Source organism: Leptodactylus fuscus, chromosome 7 (genome assembly GCF_031893055.1).
Source record: "Leptodactylus fuscus isolate aLepFus1 chromosome 7, aLepFus1.hap2, whole genome shotgun sequence".
NCBI classification, from domain to species: Eukaryota; Metazoa; Chordata; class Amphibia; order Anura; family Leptodactylidae; genus Leptodactylus; species Leptodactylus fuscus.
In genome coordinates this window covers 133,642,511-133,661,042 of record NC_134271.1, presented here as the reverse complement: position 1 = coordinate 133,661,042, position 18,532 = coordinate 133,642,511, and the positions used below count along the sequence as shown (strand labels likewise).

Below are 18,532 nucleotides of genomic sequence, written 5' to 3'. Positions count from 1 at the left end.
GACCGGTTTGAAAGTGAGTCGTTAATGGTGTGGGGTGGCATTTCTTTGGAGGGTCGCACAGCCCTCCATGTGCTCGCCAGAGGTAGCCTGACTGCCATTAGGTACCAAGATGAGATACCCCTTGTGAGACCATATGCTGGTGCAGCTGGCCCTGGGTTCCTTCTAATGCAGGACAATGCTAGACCTCATGTGACTGGAGTGTGTCAGCAGTTCATGCAAGATGAAGGCATTGAAGCGATGGACTGGTCCGCCCGTTCCCCAAATCTGAATCCAATTGAGCACATCTGGGACATCATGTCTCGCTCCATCCACCAATATCACATTGGCAGATGTTTTAATCCAGGTTTGGGATGGAGGCAGCGGTCCTGCTGCTGGGTTATTGCTGTCCTACAGCTGTTATTGTTTAACAAATCTGTGTACAATTATATTTCCCATGATACCAACTCCAAGGTAATAGTCCAATTGTTGAGCTTTATTCAGTCCAATAAACAGTGGCATGTGCAGTACTAAATGAAAATACAAAACATACACCTGCCCATCTGGGCTCTAACTAAACTTACGTCGGTTGCTTCACCTAGAATAGAAACCAAATTCAGATTTGTCAGGATCATCTCCAGCAATAGCAACCTCTATGGTGGCTTTTCAACCAAGTTCTGCCCAAAGTCTTTTCTTCCTGAAGAATTCTTATGGCTTGCGAACCAGACAAAACCGAGACAGCTGAGTTACCATCTGAGTGCCCACAAGGTGCAGACTGGAGGGGATGAGAATGACAAGTCCCACTACCAACCTAACTGCCATTCCCTAAAAATCCAGTCCAATGCATGGCACTTAAAAAATCATCAGCAAACAAAGTTGTCCGCTGAGAACAAACTCTTCCAGATTTTCTTCTCATCTCACCCATCTGAGCAGTCTGAGTGAGATATACACCCCCTCCAGCACTTTACCAGCCACCGGCTTACAATATAAAGATAGATAGATAGATAGATAGATAGATAGATAGATAGATAGATAGATAGATAGATAGATGTAACTTCAATGTACCTTAGCACTTAAATGCCAATCATGATCTGGCAGGAGAAGAAATAATAAAGTGAATTTACAATGTTTCCCTATGTAGATTGACCCACATTTACTAATAGTATGACCTCAGACTAGTCACTCATACAATGGCAAATATATCACAATGACTGGTACTATGTGATAAATCTGGCATATTATTAGATTGTTTAGTCTAACTTTAAACCACCTATTACATGGATTGCTTTTAATCAGAATTGGCACAATTGGGCATACCGTACATTGTTACATGTTAGGCTAAAGCGTAGCAAAACAGATAGATAGATAGCATATAGATAGATAGATAGACAGACAGACAGCAAAATAACTGTGGAAATCACTTTCTACCTCTATTATACCTATACAGGGTTTCCGCGGGTATAATGCTGTGATTTTGAAAATGCTGCTTTTTAGTAAGAATCCCATCCACTTTGGAGGTACTATAAAATACAGCATTTTCGCAATGTGGGGCTTCATCCTTAAGCCACAACCCTTGTTAACATGTTTTTAAAATTGGTCTAAAACCAGATGTATCTAAATACATCTATTTTAGGTCAGAATTAAGGAGCAGTCAATATAATAAAGCAGATTTCTTGTATCACTGACACACTATGTATGATGCTGATTCATATTTTATTATACTAAAGGCTCGTTCACACCAACGCCCAGTCTCCGTTTTGCAGGTTTCCGTTTCCTGCCCTAAACTGGACAGGAGACGGAATCCTGTAGTCAGTTTTCAATCCCATTCATTTGAATGGGTTTGGAAAGTGTCTGGCCGTGACCGTCTTCTGCTCTCCATGGCGAAACCGTTTTTTTTTTTTTTTTTAACCGGACACCAAGTCGGACATGCAGGACTTTGTGTCTGGTTAAAAAAATATGGTTTTGCCACAGAGAGCACAAAACGCACACCAGCGCTCACAGCTGGACACGGTCTGCCAGGTTTCCGTCTTCTGTCGGCAGAAGATGGAAACCTGGAAACAGAGATGGGGCGCTGGATTGAACCCAGTGTCATATTCCTAATGATTTATATCCATCATGTTTAATGTGTAAAAAGTATCCAGTACAGTAATATGCTCAGTAAATTGTGATTTATCCTCAGATCACAGAGAATACAGACTAGTCGATGGTCCAAATGCTTGCTCAGGACATTTAGAAGCTCTTTATGGTAATATTTGGGGATCTGTTTGTGAGATTGACTCAGATCTTAGAGCAGCCAATGTACTATGTAAGGAACTTCAATGTGGAGAAGCAGTGCCATCATTACTGACCTATACAAGAGGACCTGGACCAATATGGACAGAGAAGATCCAGTGTGTTGGTAATGAGTCCAGACTATATGACTGTATAAGAACACCTGGAGGAGAAGGAAACTGCACCAAACTAAGTCCTCCATCTATCCAGTGCAAAGGTGCGTAATACAATAGTAATGGGGATTTAGGAACTAGAGATTATTAGAAGGTTGAACTACTACATGTACCATTTAGCTCTCTCTCACAGTATACAAAGCTAGAATGATTTTGGCAGTGACCCCTGTCTCATATTTCCTATTCCTTTTGTAGCCCTTCTTGTTGTTTTTTGTTGTCTGGAAATGCATAGGCTGTTTGCCTTTTGACTTCTGAACCTATGGAATGAGTTTTAGATGTGCAGGTCTTTGTGTGATCAGTAGAGATGAGCGAGTAGGTATTCGATCGAGTAGGTATTCGAAATACTCGTACTCGATCGAATACTACTCGCTATTCGAATGGAAAAATTTGATGCAGAACCAGCGTTGATTGGCCGAATGCTATACAGTCGGCCAATCAACACTGGTTATTCTCCTACCTTTAGAAGTCTTCTCCGTGCAGCGTCCCCACGGCGTCTTCCGGCTCTGAATTCACTCTGCCAGGAATCGGGCCTGGGCAGAGCTGACTGCGCATGCCCGCACTACAATAGAATGGCCACTTTGACTGTAAGCAGCCATTTTCATGTAGTGCGGGCATGCACAGTCGGCTCTGCCCAGGCCTGATGCCTGGCAGAGTGAATTCAGAGCCAGAAGACGCCGCGGGGACGCTGCACGGAGAAGACTTGTCGGAGAATCCAGCCCGACCCTCACTCGTGGACTTGGTAAGTATAATTTGATTTAATGTTGCCTACCCCTGAAACGAGCAATTTTCCCCCATAGACTATAATAGGATTCCATGTTTGGTTCGAGTAGTCGAATATTGAGGGGCTACTCGGAACGAATATCGAATATTTCACTGTTCGCTCATCTCTAGTGATCAGTTATTCTGGTAGTCTTTGGAGAATTCCCCTGACTCCTCAGAGGAGGAACAAATTTGTTCTCATAAGTTGAAGTTGTTTGTTGCAGGGAATGTATGCCAAAATCACATGAACACTACTCTTTGAAATTACAATTCACTTCACTGGCTTTTCGGATTAATTCCAGCCTTCACTGGCCTAACATCACACTATCACATAATCTCTGCACTTACAGACTGAAACTGATAGACTCAACCTGACTGGACTCAATCTGACTCAGCAAAAGGTGCAGGAGAAACTTCTTTAAAGAGGACCTTTCACCACCTCCACCAGTTCAAGGGATCTGCCTTCCCCTGGATCAACACTGTAGGGCATTGTAGGGTTATAGGTTGGACTTGATGGACTAATGTCTTTATCCAACCTCATCAACTATGTAACTATGTAAATTCTTTGCAACTATTATTAGTCTCTGCTCCACTGATTCCAGCACAATTAGAATATTTTATCTAGCCCCCAAAATGCTCAGTAGAGGGTCAGTGTCAGGCAGGAGGATGTGATTCAGAGCTCCAATCAGAGGCAGCCAGTGTCAGGGCTCAGAATCACACCCCTTGTCTTCTCCTGCCTGACACCGCCCTCCTGACAGTACAGAGTCTAAAAATAGTATATCAGGCACCAAAACTAACAGCAGTGATTTATCAGGAGCAGTGAGGGCTAGAGAAAAAAATCAAACTTTGCCAGAACCAGTGAAGCTGCAAGTATTAACAGATGTAAAGAGCTGGAATTGTTGGAAGTGGTGAACGGTCTGTTAGTGTTATTAATAGGATAATAAGTTCACCCAAATAGCTTTAGCAGTGATTTGAGTGATTTCTGGGTTCCGGGCATCTTTTGTATGCAAGTAAATGGTCGTCTTCCTGTTCTGTTTTCTTACAAGTACCATTATGCTTTGGGCCACTCAGAACTGACTCGCATCACCTCCCTCACCCCCATTTCTCATTTCCTCCCCCTCACTTTTTCCTTAACAACCACCACAGTTTCACTAGCTAGCCCATCCACTACTAGCCTTTCCTAATTACCTCACCCTCCCACCACCCTATCATACTTACCTGCCTTCCGATCCGAACTTTCTGGTCATGGGATGTAATTTCTTCTGGACAGAAGTCAAGAAGAGGAGGAACTGGCAGTCCAAACCTGTGCAATAGAACAGCCAGAACTCTGGCGCTGTTGTGTAGGTGTGGGAAGCTGGAAGTCAACAGAAAGAGGAGATGCCAGCCCAGAAGATCTGTACCAGAAGTATGATATGCTAGTGATGGGGGGCTTTAGTATAGGTGACGTTCTGTTTCTCCCTTCCCGGAAACAGAAAGTTACCCGAAAATTGGAAAATGTGCAACTACTCCATCTTTTCCCATATATTGCACCCATTCACTGGCACTCCTGGCACTCTAATTTTGTGTAGATAAACTATTCTCGCTTATTTTTAAGTGACAACCTCATCAATGACATCGTCCACCAAACTTATATACAACACCCAGTATATAAGACACAAAATCCTCCATATGTCCCTGCTGAAGATTATACAGTCACAAATTTGGTTAAATTAAAAAAAAAAAAAAAAAAAAAAGAAAAAAATTGTGTCTCACCCTAAACATGGATATTGTTAAAAAGCCTACAATCAGATCATATTGGTCTACAAGTCCCACCCTGTAATATATAGTAGTATAGTGGATGTCGGGTATTTAAATGGATCCTATCACACACAATTTTTTCTAGGTACCACGTCGGAATAGCCTTAAGAAAGGCTATTCGTCTCCTATTTTTCGTCGTCTTCGCCGCGCAATGTTTCCCTTACAATCCCGTTTTTTCTTAGTATGCAAATTTGCTCTCTCGCCCCAATGCTGCGAGAAAACTCTCTCCAAACGCCGCCTCCATCTTCATCAGCAGCGTCCTCTTCAGCCTCTTCTTCCGGCAGTGGCTTGTAACTTCTAGGCCTTGGGCCTTGAGCAGAACAGACTGCGCATGCCCACAGGCCAGGAGAAAATGGCCACTTACAATACTAATGCATTTAAAAAATCCAGTATTTCTACTGCAGGATACATAGAGTAGCCTGCAATAGAATATATTGAAAGACAAACCCGAGAGCCTTCTCAAGACTCCCGGCTGTCTTAGCAATGGAATTCTTGGCCCGGAGCTTGCTCTCGGTGCTGGCAATCCCTGAGAAAATGCTGGCGCCCAAGTGTCGCCGGTAAAATGACGCCTCGATCAGCTATAACCCAGGCGACAGAGGGGTTAATACCTGTGATTGGTGTGGGTATTAGCACCAAGTGTCTGCTGTATAAAACAGCAGACACCTGGCAGCTATGGCGGCCTCCCAGCTCCCGAGCAGCTGCCATCTTTAAACACCCAGCATCTGTCGTACTAGTACTATGGATGTCGGGAAAGGGTTAAATATGGCAGTCTCTTCAGACCTCAGTGTCTTTAGACAAGTGGAGGCCTAGGGGAGGTGCAGCAACATTACAAATCATCATATTCACCTTGCCACAGCTCTTCTAGATATTCTTGCAGCATCTCATAGTCCCCCGGTGTCCTCTTCTGCCTCTTATGGTCTCTGGCTCATGTCATGCACCCTGAGGTCACTGCTCAGGCCTGTGATTGTGTGTCGTGGTTTCGGTGCACCTCTTGTGACCAGAAGAGGACACCGGTGACTGCAAGATGCTGCAAGAATACTCAGGATAGGTGAGGAAAGAGAAATATAACTGTTTGGGATATTTTCCTCCCCTAAGTCTCTCCTGCTTATTATACCTTATTGATAAGGACAAGTTGCAAAATGTTCTGGTTTTCAGAGGTAGAACACAAACACATTTACTATACTTTGTGTATTGATTTATTTGACAATTATGTGCTTTTCACATTGTTTTATTTTTTTGGTATCTCTAGTTTTTCATCATAGCTACAGACTTGTCAATGGTAGTCACAATTGTTCTGGGAGAGTGGAGGTCTTATATGAAGAACAATGGATGGCCGTGTGCAGCTCTCATTGGACTCTACAAGAGGCTAATGTACTCTGCAGGCAAATGAAATGTGGAGTTGCTGTCTCTGTACCAGGTGGAGGACATTTTGGGAGCTATAATGTCACCACCACATATAGATTCCATTGTACAGGTAAAGAATATCACCTGGGAGACTGTAATATAACGGCACTTGGAAATAGGAAGTGTCCATCCTGGGATACTGCTGGTGTTATATGTACAGGTAAGAGGCATTGAATATTGGTCTTTATTATACATATACAGATGCGTCCTCCCTTATACATATACAGATGCGTCCTCCCTTATACATATACAGATGCGTCCTCCCTTATACATATACAGATGTGTCCTCCCTTATACATATACAGATGTGTCCTCCCTTATACATATACAGGTGCGTCCTCCCTTATACATATACAGATGCGTCCTCCCTTATACATATACAGATGCGTCCTTCCTTATACATATACAGATGTGTCCTTCCTTATACATATACAGATGCGTCCTTCCTTATACATATACAGATGCGTCCTCCCTTATACATATACAGATGCGTCCTCCCTTATACATATACAGATGTGTCCTTCCTTATACATATATGGATGCGTCCTCCCTTATACATATACGGATGCGTCCTGTTCACATCCAAAGGGCTGGGATATACCGGAATCTTGTCCTGTGGGATGGGATGGGATCATGTGAGGGGAGGAGTAGTGAAAAGAGTAGGGTTATTTTGGGGAAAATAAGTGCTTGGAGTGTTAGATTAGAAATTGCTATCTGATAGCCTCTGAGCCAATAGTGAGTAGTAGGATAAGACCTTATGGTGCTGATATCATACACAGTATATGAGGTATTGCAGGCTAGAACATGAGGCAGTATGGGTGGAAGTAGGAGATGGATGTGTTATTCATTACTGCTTGATCCAAAGCACTTACTCTGTATTCTTCAGCAATACACAGCACTTATTGTAGAACACTTGCAATATAGCTAGAAAATCATAAAAGCAACATGTCCAAGTTCATGGCACCACCAACACCTGGGACAATATGGGTCTCCATTTTGAGGTTTGGGCTTAACACCTCTGAGCATCCTCCCCTCACAATCTTTCTGACCTCCATAGTAGTAAGTGCAGTCTTGCCCACCTTGGGGTTAGTAAATCCAGAAAATGCCGACAGTAGCTCCGCTGTGGCTTTTTATAGTTCCAGCTGGTCAGCCGTTGTAGGTCCCGCTTGTCCAACCCAGCGCTGAATTTTAGGTGGAAGCGATCTGGTGTACTTGCCAAGAACCACCCTCTCCACTATCTGTCCCAGTGTGGCCTCCTAAGGCTGAAACCAGTTCTTTATCAGATACAGTAGATCAGATAATGCATCTGGGATCAGGGTGTGAGACACTAAGAGAAAGTCCAATCCAGCACGCAAATGCATATTCACACTGAGATGTGCCAGGATTTCATCTCTCAGTCTGGAGTAGTCCTTAGCCTCTTGTTCACACAGATCATAGTAGGCCTTTTGAGGTTCCCCACTGAGAAAAGGTGCCACTATATGGCCCACTTATTTTTAGGCAGTTTCTCTTGCTTGACCACTCGCTCAAAAACCTGAATATATGCCTCCATGTTGTCTGTGGATATCATCTTTTATCTATAAATATAGATATTTATCGAGCAGTGGTCTGTACACTCTGGGTCTCTCTTGCACTAGTATAATCTCCTGCCATCCTCTGGTCGATCAAAGCCTTACTGAGCTGCATCAGCATCTCCATAGGCTTCAAGTTCATGTCCTGCTGCTATGCTTGCGTTTGCTGCTGTCTCCTCTCAGCTTCCATCAGGGCTTTTTCCTGCTGTGCCTAAGCTTGCTCCTTTTGTAGGATGACCTGCCTAAACTGTTTTTCATAGTCCTCCATGCTGGTGGTCTCTTTTCTAACCTCTCCTGCAGCTTTCACACAGGACATAAGAGAGGGAAACAAAATAGGTGTATGTCTCTTTAAGACTGTGTAACTTGGGTTTACCCGCATCCTCCACCATATGTGAGGAAGGTAGCTCGGTAGAAGCAGTGGTGTGGACCCAACCAGTCAGAGACAGGGAAAGAAATTTTGTAGCAAATACTCGGGCTCACAATCTATATTTAAAATAAATAAATAAATCTTGTAGCAAAGCAGTTTATTTAAGTAAAACAGCAAAATAAATAAACCTTTTCGTCAAACACAAAAATGAGCAAATAAAATACATCCTTTGAGCGCTAACTAAACAGAAAATACTAATTGTACGTGTGGCTTACTACCAGCCACACGAATCAACTACAAAAAACACTGTACCGTTTGTATCACAAGGTTCTCAGTATCTGAACAGACCCAGACACCTACTCTCCTCCCAGGATCTGCCCTGGAGTGCAGGCTCTGCAACCTTTTATGCAGCAGTAACGAGCCTCAGGACCCACACCAGGGGCTGAAACCTATTCCAAACCTGCACTGGACCACACATAAGTCAGGAATCTGAGGCTGATATAGTGGGACTTCAGTACTTTGCCTTTAATCTTCTCCCAATAGATAGGTTCCTAGGAGCCCTGACAGTGTTCTACACTATGTATTATAGATAGGTTCCTAGGAGTCCTGACAGTATTCTACACTATGATTTATAGATAGGTTCCTAGGAGTCCTGACAGTGTTCTACACTATGTTTTATAGATAGGTTCCTAGGAGTCCTGACAGTGTTCTACACTATGTTTTATAGATAGGTTCCTAGAAATCCTAAGAGTAGTCTACACTATGTATTATAGATAGGTTCCTAGGAGTCCTGACAGTGTCATACACTATGTTTTATAGATAGGTTCCTAGGAGCCCTGACAGTATTCTACACTATGTTTTATAGATAGGTTCCTAGGAGCCCTGACAGTGTTCTACACTATGTTTTATAGATAGGTTCCTAGGAGCCCTGACAGTATGTTTTAAGCCAATCTAAAATGTGGTTTGTACCAAACCTGTGTGACCTGAAACAAATCTTGGACTTTAACCACCCAATCCCCAAACAAAACAAATCCTGAAAGGTTTGTCATTAGAGATGAGCGAACACTAAAATGTTCGAGGTTCGAAATTCGATTCGAACAGCCGCTCACTGTTCGAGTGTTCGAATGGGTTTCGAACCCCATTATAGTCTATGGGGAACATAAACTCGTTAAGGGGGAAACCCAAATTCGTGTCTGGAGGGTCACCAAGTCCACTATGACACCCCAGGAAATGATACCAACACCCTGGAATGACACTGGGACAGCAGGGGAAGCATGTCTGGGGGCATAAAAGTCACTTTATTTCATGGAAATCCCTGTCAGTTTGCGATTTTCGCAAGCTAACTTTTCCCCATAGAAATGCATTGGCCAGTGCTGATTGGCCAGAGTACGGAACTCGACCAATCAGCGCTGGCTCTGCTGGAGGAGGCGGAGTCTAAGATCGCTCCACACCAGTCTCCATTCAGGTCCGACCTTAGACTCCGCCTCCTCCCGCAGAGCCAGCGCTGATTGGCCGAAGGCTGGCCAATGCATTCCTATGCGAATGCAGAGACTTAGCAGTGCTGAGTCAGTTTTGCTCAACTACACATCTGATGCACACTCGGCACTGCTACATCAGATGTAGGGAGTGCGGAGTCTAAGGTCGGACCTGAATGGAGACTGGTGTGGAGCGATCTTAGACTCCGCCTCCTCCAGCAGAGCCAGCGCTGATTGGCCGAATTCCGTACTCTGGCCAATCAGCGCTGGCCAATGCATTCTATTAGCCCGATGAAGTAGAGCTGAATGTGTGTGCTTAGCACACACATTCAGCTCTACTTCATCAGGCTAATAGAATGCATTGGCCAATCATCGCTGGCCAATGCATTCTATTAGCTTGATGAAGCAGAGTGTGCACAAGGGTTCAAGCGCACCCTCGGCTCTGATGTAGCAGAGCCGAGGGTGCACAAGGGTTCAAGTGCACCCTCGGCTCTCCTACATCAGAGCCGAGGGTGCGCTTGAACCCTTGTGCAGCCTCGGCTCTGCTACATCAGAGCCGAGGGTGCGCTTGAACCCTTGTGCACACTCTGCTTCATCAAGCTAATAGAATGCATTGGCCAGCGCTGATTGGCCAGAATACGGAATTCGGCCAATCAGCGCTGGCCAATGCATCCCTATGGGAAAAAGTTTATCTCACAAAAATCATAATTACACACCCGATAGAGCCCCAAAAAGTTATTTTTAATAACATTCCCCCCTAAATAAAGGTTATCCCTAGCTATCCCTGCCTGTACAGCTATCCCTGTCTCATAGTCACAAAGTTCACATTCTCATATGACCCGGATTTGAAATCCACTATTCGTCTAAAATGGAGGTCACCTGATTTCGGCAGCCAATGACTTTTTCCAATTTTTTTCAATGCCCCCAGTGTCGTAGTTCCTGTCCCACCTCCCCTGCGCTGTTATTGGTGCAAAAAAGGCGCCAGGGAAGGTTGGAGGGGAATCGAATTTTGGCGCACTTTACCACGCGGTGTTCGATTCGAACATGGCGAACACCCTGATATCCGATCGAACATGTGTTCGATAGAACACTGTTCGCTCATCTCTATTTGTCATGTCTAAGTGGGAGGTTCTGATCATAGAAGATGTTAGTCTCAGCTCATTGGCAGAATAAAAAGGACATGTTGGCTGGTAGACGATGTAGATGTAGATGGAGAAGATGTAGATGATGGAGAAGATGTAGTGAGATGCAGTGCTATGGAGAGCTTCCTAGATGAGGGTAATACATTTATATTGCATTCTATAGTGAATAGGAGCCACTGCAGTGAGTGGAACAGACCACAGGCCTCAGTGTAGAGTTTAGACAGATAGATGCTATAGATTTTGCTATATTCAAGATAGATTGGAGAGGGGAGAATTTATTGAAGAGAAGACCGATTAGTATGGAGTCACAGTAGCCACACTGATAACAAATCAAGGCAACAATAAAGGGTTTTATGCCTCCATGGTTAGGAAATGGTGGATTTCAGAGATATTTTTGAGGTGCAAGATATAGGGGTTAAAGAAAAAGGTCTTTGTTAAACACAACTTCAAGACTGTGGGCATGCTTTTTCAGTAAAAGAAACAGCATAAGCAGCCAGGCTCAGTATGATGAACCAGAAATTTTTCAGCTTGCATCGTCATCCGAAGCCTCAACAGGCAACTAACAACCACCGGCTACACCAGCAGGTACAGCCAAACCTAAAGTGCACTTATATTCCAGTAGATATTCTGATCCCATGGAGTTCTAGGTCAATAGGTTAGAGCAGCGAAAGGAGCTGCCCAATTTTTGTTTTTTGCATTTTTTCCCCTCCCTATATTCCAACAGCCATAACTTTTCCAGTTTTCAGTTTACAGTCGCATGATGGATTATTGTTTGCGGGACAAATTGTACTTTGTAATGACATTATTCAATATGCCATGCAATGTACTGGGAAGCTGGAAAAAAATTCAGAATGAGGTGCAATTGAACAAAACATGCATTTGCGCCAATTTCATTGGGTTTAATTTTTCCGGGGTTCACTGTGTGGTAAAAATAACATATTAGCTGTATTCTTCAGGTCAGTACGATAACAACGATACCAAATTTTTATAGCATTTATAATGTTTTGATACCTTTAAAAATATGAAAAACTTTGCAAAATAGAAAAAAAAAATGTTGTGTCGCCATATTGTGACACCTGTAACTTTTTCATATTTACATGTATGGAGCTGGGGGCGGTGTCTTTTCATGCGGGAAAAGACAACGTTTTTATTAATACCACTTGGGGAAAGATCTGATGGTTTGATCACTTTTATTAATTCTTTTTTTTTATAGGAGGCAAAGAAAAAAAATGTTATTGGCTATTTTGCTTTTTTCGCCACTATGCCGTTCACAGTATGGGATAAATATTTTAATATTTTAATAGTTCAGGCATTTTGAAGCGTTGGGATCTCTAATGTGTTTATGTTTAATTTTGTTTTATTTACTTTTATATCTGATCTAAGGAAAGGGGGGCGATTTGAATTCTAATGGTTTTTTTATACTTTTCAAAACTTTCTTTTCTTCTTTTACTTTTATGATCAGACCCCTAAGGGACCTTGAAACCTAGGGGGTCTGATCGCTCATGCTATTCACTGCAATACTACTGTGAATACAGTGAATAGCAAAATGCCATCAGTTTTATTAGATGCTACCTCTGGTGTAATGCATTGACAAGCCTGGAAGCCTTCAATAGGTTCCCGTCTGTCATTGCAACTGATTAACGTCCTCCGATGATGTTCAGGAAGGTGATGAAAAATGGTGGCGCCAGTGGCTTCTGCACAATTTAGATGCTGTGGTCCCATTTGACTGTGGCATCTAAAGGGTTAACAGCAACGTGGCTTTATTCAGCTTGTAAATGGTAAAAGGAACAAAAATAACAAAACAGCCTAACCCCCAAAAAGGCAATACCTCACTTCTTGAACCCTTCTAAGGGCAAGGTACTTTACTGAGGTTTCTCCTCAGCAGACTGGCTCACACTGAGCTTAACCAAGTCCCTTCTGGAATTCAGTCCTCTTGGGACAGACCTCCTGACTGTCTCCAACTGCTCACCAGCAGTACTCTTCTGCTGTGAGCACTCTCTTTGGAGCTGGGTCCCAGGTAAGTGTGGGGTCAAGGTCTTTTTCAGCCCTGTTTTTTGGGTCACTCTCCAGCACCCTCTGGGTTCACACCCTCACAGTAGGTATAAGTGTTTAGGTTTTTTTTGTTTTTTTTTAAACACACTCACCATGGCGTCTGATTACTGTACTCTAGGATCTTAAGAGGCCTAGAGTAAGATGATCAAGTTTAGTGGATTTGTGGGTGGCAAACCCCCCAAAATATTATATTCAGCTGAACTCAAAATTTTTGGAAAATTCACAATAAACCCACCTTGTTATGAAACAGTTGACCTACACTAGGTGTAAAATAGAAAGAAAAAAAAGAACTATTGGGAATTTTGGTATTTATACTTGGAAAGTAGTGTGTACTAGTATACAAGTGGGGCCTGAGGAAGCCCCGGTAGGTGCAAAATGGTCGTTTCTTTAAAAGTCACGTGTACATGCACCTCTCTCCTGTTACAGAACTTTGTTTTTATAAGCAAAAAAATGGAATAAAAGACTTGGTACTAGGACTTGCCTGGTGAGTGCCCCCTTATTTTTGCACTTTATTCTACACCTAGTCTGGATGTTGTTTATTTTGGGGGAGAGCACCACCTGTTTCGTCCCTCCTAGTGCTATTAAATAACTGTGGAATGCTTCATAGCGAACGTTCCGGTCTTAGCAGTGCCATTTGATTTTTTTACTTTTTTCTTTTGAAAGGGTCCACCCAGTTGCGTAACTAGGAATGGAGGGGCCCCGTGGCGAACTTTTGACATGCCCCTCCCCCCAACCGACACCGAAGACCTCGACCGACCCCCTCCTCCGCACTCTACTATGTCCCTTAGTAAGCCCTGTACACGGTATTATGTCCATTAGTGGCCCCTGCACACAGTATTAGGGTGCATGCACACTACGTAACGCCGGGCGTGTATGAGAGCCGTACACGCCGGCATTACGGCAGACTGCCGAACACTTCCCATTCACTTCAATGGGAGCGCTCGTAACAGCGGCGTTTACGAGCGCTCCCATTGAAGTGAATGGGAAGTGTTCGGCAGCCCTGCTGTAACGCCGGCGTGTACGGCTCTCATACACGCCCGGCGTTACGTAGTGTGCATGCACCCTTATCCCCCATACTGGCCCCTGCACACAGTATTATGTCCCATAGTGGCCACTGCACACAGTATTATGTCCGATAGTGGCCCCTGCACACGGTGTTATGTCCATTAGTGGCCCCTGCACACAGTATTATGTCCCTTAGTGGCCCCTGCACACAATATTATCCCCCATAGTGACCCCTGCACACAGTATTATGTCCCTTAGTGGCCCCTGCACACAGTATTATCCCCCATAGTGGCCCCTGCACACAGTATCATGTCCCTTAGTGGTCCCTGCACACAGTATCATGTCCCTTAGTGGTCCCTGCACACAGTATTATGTCCCTTAGTGGCCCCTGCACACAGTATTATCCCCCATAGTGGCCCCTGCACACAGTATTATCCCCCATAGTGGCCCCTGCACACAGTATTATCCCCCATAGTGGCCCCTGCACACAGTATTATGCCCCATAGTGGCTCCTGCACACAGTATTATCCCCCATAGTGGCCCCTGCACACAGTATTATGTCCCACTGTGGACACCCATAAACAATTATTATACTCTGGGTTCTTTTCAGACCCCAGAGTATAATAATCGGAGACCCGGGGGAATAAAAACATAAAAAAATTACAGTTTCTTACCTGTCCTCGGCTCCTACGCTGTCTCCTCCGCTGCCGTCCTTCTACAATGACGTCAGATGTCACATGACTCAGGAAGCAGGCCGGGTTCATGTGACGTCAGAGACGTCAGACAAGAAGGAAGGAGGCCTGGCAGGATCGTGGAGAGGTAAGTAACTGTGTTTGTTACGTTCCCTTACCTCTCCAGGTCCGCCAATCATTATACTCGGGGGTCTGCAAAGACCCCCAAGTATAATTGTAACCCCCTCACAGGAGTTACTAATGGTTATTTGGCCATAGAAGTGCCTTACATGGTATGATAGATTGTATGTGTTGCCATGTTCATTCTGTATTCATTTGTGTAATATTGTTAAGCTATTGTTCTCTGGTATCACTTGTCCTAGTGAGCTGTGGTCTCCATAGCAACACACACTATAGTGAGTGGATCTGTAGCTGGAACAGGAAATAGTCATAGCAGGGAGAGGAAGTAGTATTCTGTAAGCGGCCAGGGAAGGAGAAGGGTGGAGAGGCCATCTTGTGTGTCAGACACTGTGTTGTGAGGATTGCCATAGCAGCAGTAGCAGGACAGAGAAGCTGTGTGACAGCGCCCCCATCACTATCAGTAAGAGGACAGGCTTATATCAGGCTAAGCAGAGCTATAACCCTGGCAGCCTGCACCAACCTCTACTAGGTAACTGAGCCCCTGCAGTAGACCAGAAGCTGGATCTGCAGCCATCTTAGACTCTCTGCTAATACATGGGAAGGTGTCATCCAGCTACAAGCCCCTGTGCCACAGCTCACTGCTACAGGACAAGTGACCAGCAGATGCCTGTTACAATAAAGCAGTGAGCACTTCTACTGATCCTGGCCTGGACATTGCCTTCCCTGTAGCTAAGCCCTGGGCAAATGCTCTTTGTTGGAGTAGAGCACTGGCACCCACATCACCATCTCAGCCCAGGGACCAGCGGGTGTCTCCATACTCCAACTGGCGTCACAACTAACTGACTCTGCCTATTTCCCTGTGCACCTCTCCTGGGAGTTCTGGTGCCTATAAGGTCACCGTGACAGTCCAGCCTCCTGCACGGTTCTCCCGGGGAGGTCGCATAATGATAGCAGCGGTAGCGGCTGTCACCGGGCCCCTAATGTCCCGGGCCCTGTGGCAGCTGCCTCCGCTGCTATGGCGGTATTTACGCCCCTGGGTTCACCTATCTCTAAGTTCCTTAGCATATCACAGTATTGCATTGAATTGATTTCAAGAAAAATTACAATCTTTAATCAAATCAAAGTTAACTTAAAGGGATTCTATTAGAGATGAGCAAGTAGTATTTGATCGAATACCTCCCCGCCATAGGTTTCCGTGTAAGCGGCCAAACACCAAGAAAGGTTATTCTTCTCTTACCTTTATTATCATGATCTGTGCCACTGTTCCTTAGAAATATCTTCTTTTTTCCTTATGTAAGGGAGTTTTCTTGCAGCACTGGGGGCGTTCCCCAACGCTCAAACAGCCCTCTCCCATTTGGCCATAGGAAAATGGCTGACAGACATGTGCAGTCGGCACTTTGGAATGAAGAAAAGAGGAGCGCGTTAGAAGAAGACGGAGGCGAAAAAGACAGAGGCCATCGCTGGAGAGTTTTTAAGCAGCACTGGGGACGCCCGCCGGTGTCCGCCTGCGGCCTCTCCGTGGGAAAATCATTTTTTTTCAATCGGACACAAAGTCCTGCATGTCCGACTTTGTGTCCGGCTGAAAAAAATGGTTTCCCTGCAGAGAGGCTGCAGACGGACACTGGTGGTCACCTTTAAAAACCCATTCAAATGAATGGGTTTTAAAGCAGACCGTCAGGTTTCTGTCCCCTGTCCAGTTTCTCGGGGCTGAGTTCGGAACCCGGTGGAATGACACAGGGCGGACAGCAGGCGCAGGTGTGAAAGCACCCTTATCTTCATCAAATGTCAGTTTTTACAAGCCATTTTTTATTTATTGCTACAACGTATCTTAATAGAAAAGTGAGCAAATGTATAAATAGCCTTTATTAGATATATTGTACTTGATATGCAGGTCTTTGCATGTCCATGGTAATAAATAGAAATGAGCGAACACTAAAATGTCCGAGGTTCGAAATCCGATTCGAACAGCCGCATACTGTTCGGACGGATTTGGAACCCCATTATAGTCTATGGGGGGAAATGCTCGTTTCAGGGGTAGGCAACATTCGATACAATTATACTTACCAAGTCCACGAGTGACGGTCGGGCTGGATTCCCCTTGAAGTCTTCTCCCGGCGCAGCGCCCCCGCGGCGTCTTCCAGCTGCAATTCACTCTACCTAGGCATCGGGACCTAGGCAGAGCCGACTGCGCATGCGCGGTCGGCTCTGCCCGGCCCGACGCTGGGGACGGGGACGCTGCACGGAGAAGACTTCTAAAGGTAAGAGAAGAACCAGCGTTGATTGGCAGAATGTATAGCATTCTACCAGTCAACGCTGGTTCTGCATCAAACCTTAAACTTCGAACAGCTAGTAGTGTTCGATCGAGTACGAGTATCTTGAATACCGTAGTATTCGATCGAACACCTAATCGATCGAACACTACTCGCTCATCTCTAGTAATAAACAATAAACCAGGCATTTATAGGCTGATCCTACGGTCAGACTCCTCAATATTTCCTGCTAAGCTATAAGATGTATGTTAAGAAGGCATACAGTTGTTGAAAATAGCAGGGAGTATGACTGCAGGATCAGACTACACAGGGTTTTATTTGCTGTCTGTTAGTCTGGATATTTAGGTCTGTATAGTCAGTGAGCAGACATGGATTTGTGCCTAATTTTGTGAAATTTTCTCCTATTTCAAAAAATAAATGTGGACTAAAATATACTAAGAATCACAGATTTTACTACAGAAATACTGCAAGTATTGCATGTATTCACTTTCAACATTATAATGGTAGTAAATTTGAGTCTATATATTGAAGATTTGTCTAAACTCTCTGGAACTGATGCTACAAGACACCTATAATGACATATGTTATATCTACATTGTATATCTACAGGAATAGAGGAGAGAGTGAGGTTGATGGGTGGAGAGGATCACTGTGCAGGAAGACTGGAGATTCTCACACATAATAATACATGGAGCAGAGCTGTCACTGACCAATGGAGCAGGAATGGGGCTCAGGTTGTGTGCATAGAATTACATTGTGGTCATGTAGTTGATACATTTAATATCACAGCCCTGACAACAAGCAATGGCCATGTGTATCTCAGAGGGAATTGTCAGGGAAATGAGACCCGACTGACAGATTGTTCTGTTACTGAATCATGGAGCGGCCAGGAGAAGGATATAGAAGTCATCTGCTCAGGTATAGTAGCTCCAAAACAATATTCTTTCCCCTCTCCAATATCTTCTACCTTTGTATATTTTTCATTCTAGAATGCTTCAAATCATCAAACTACTTATAATATTAGATAAGATTAACCCAAATAATCACAAAATGTTATTAATAATTGATGATTCTATTTATTACGCTAGGTTCACACCTGCACTTGGATTTCCATTCTTCGAGTCCCCTTGGGGATCTGAAAAATGGAAATCCAATCCGCTTAAAAAGTAGTTACCCACGGAAATGCTACAGACTATAATGAGGTCTACTGGGTTTCCTCCCAAAAAATTAAGAGAGAAAAAGTTCTGCTCACCCTCCCTGGCTCTATGTGGAAAAGTAATTGTCCTTGAGCTACTAAATCCGTCAATTTTCCCAACATACAACTGTCTTATATACTCTAGTGACGATTCAGATAAACCATCTTCACAGTACCTGTGGCTTCACCATCTCCTCTGTGCCTTCTCTCCCACCAGCACCAGCACAGCTCCATTACATTATCAGTATATAATGGACAGACTGAGT

At 44.2% G+C, this 18,532-nt stretch overlaps 1 protein-coding gene across 1 annotated transcript in view; it reads left to right on the top strand.

The window, feature by feature from the left end:
- LOC142214523 (scavenger receptor cysteine-rich type 1 protein M130-like) overlaps window positions 1-18,532 on the top strand; it is a 170,890-nt gene that overhangs the window by 79,162 nt on the left and 73,196 nt on the right. The window contains exons 5-6 of the mRNA XM_075283472.1: window positions 2,156-2,464; window positions 6,226-6,540. Of these exons, the coding sequence (XP_075139573.1) occupies window positions 2,156-2,464; window positions 6,226-6,540 (624 nt within the window). The remainder of the gene's footprint in view (window positions 1-2,155; window positions 2,465-6,225; window positions 6,541-18,532) is intronic.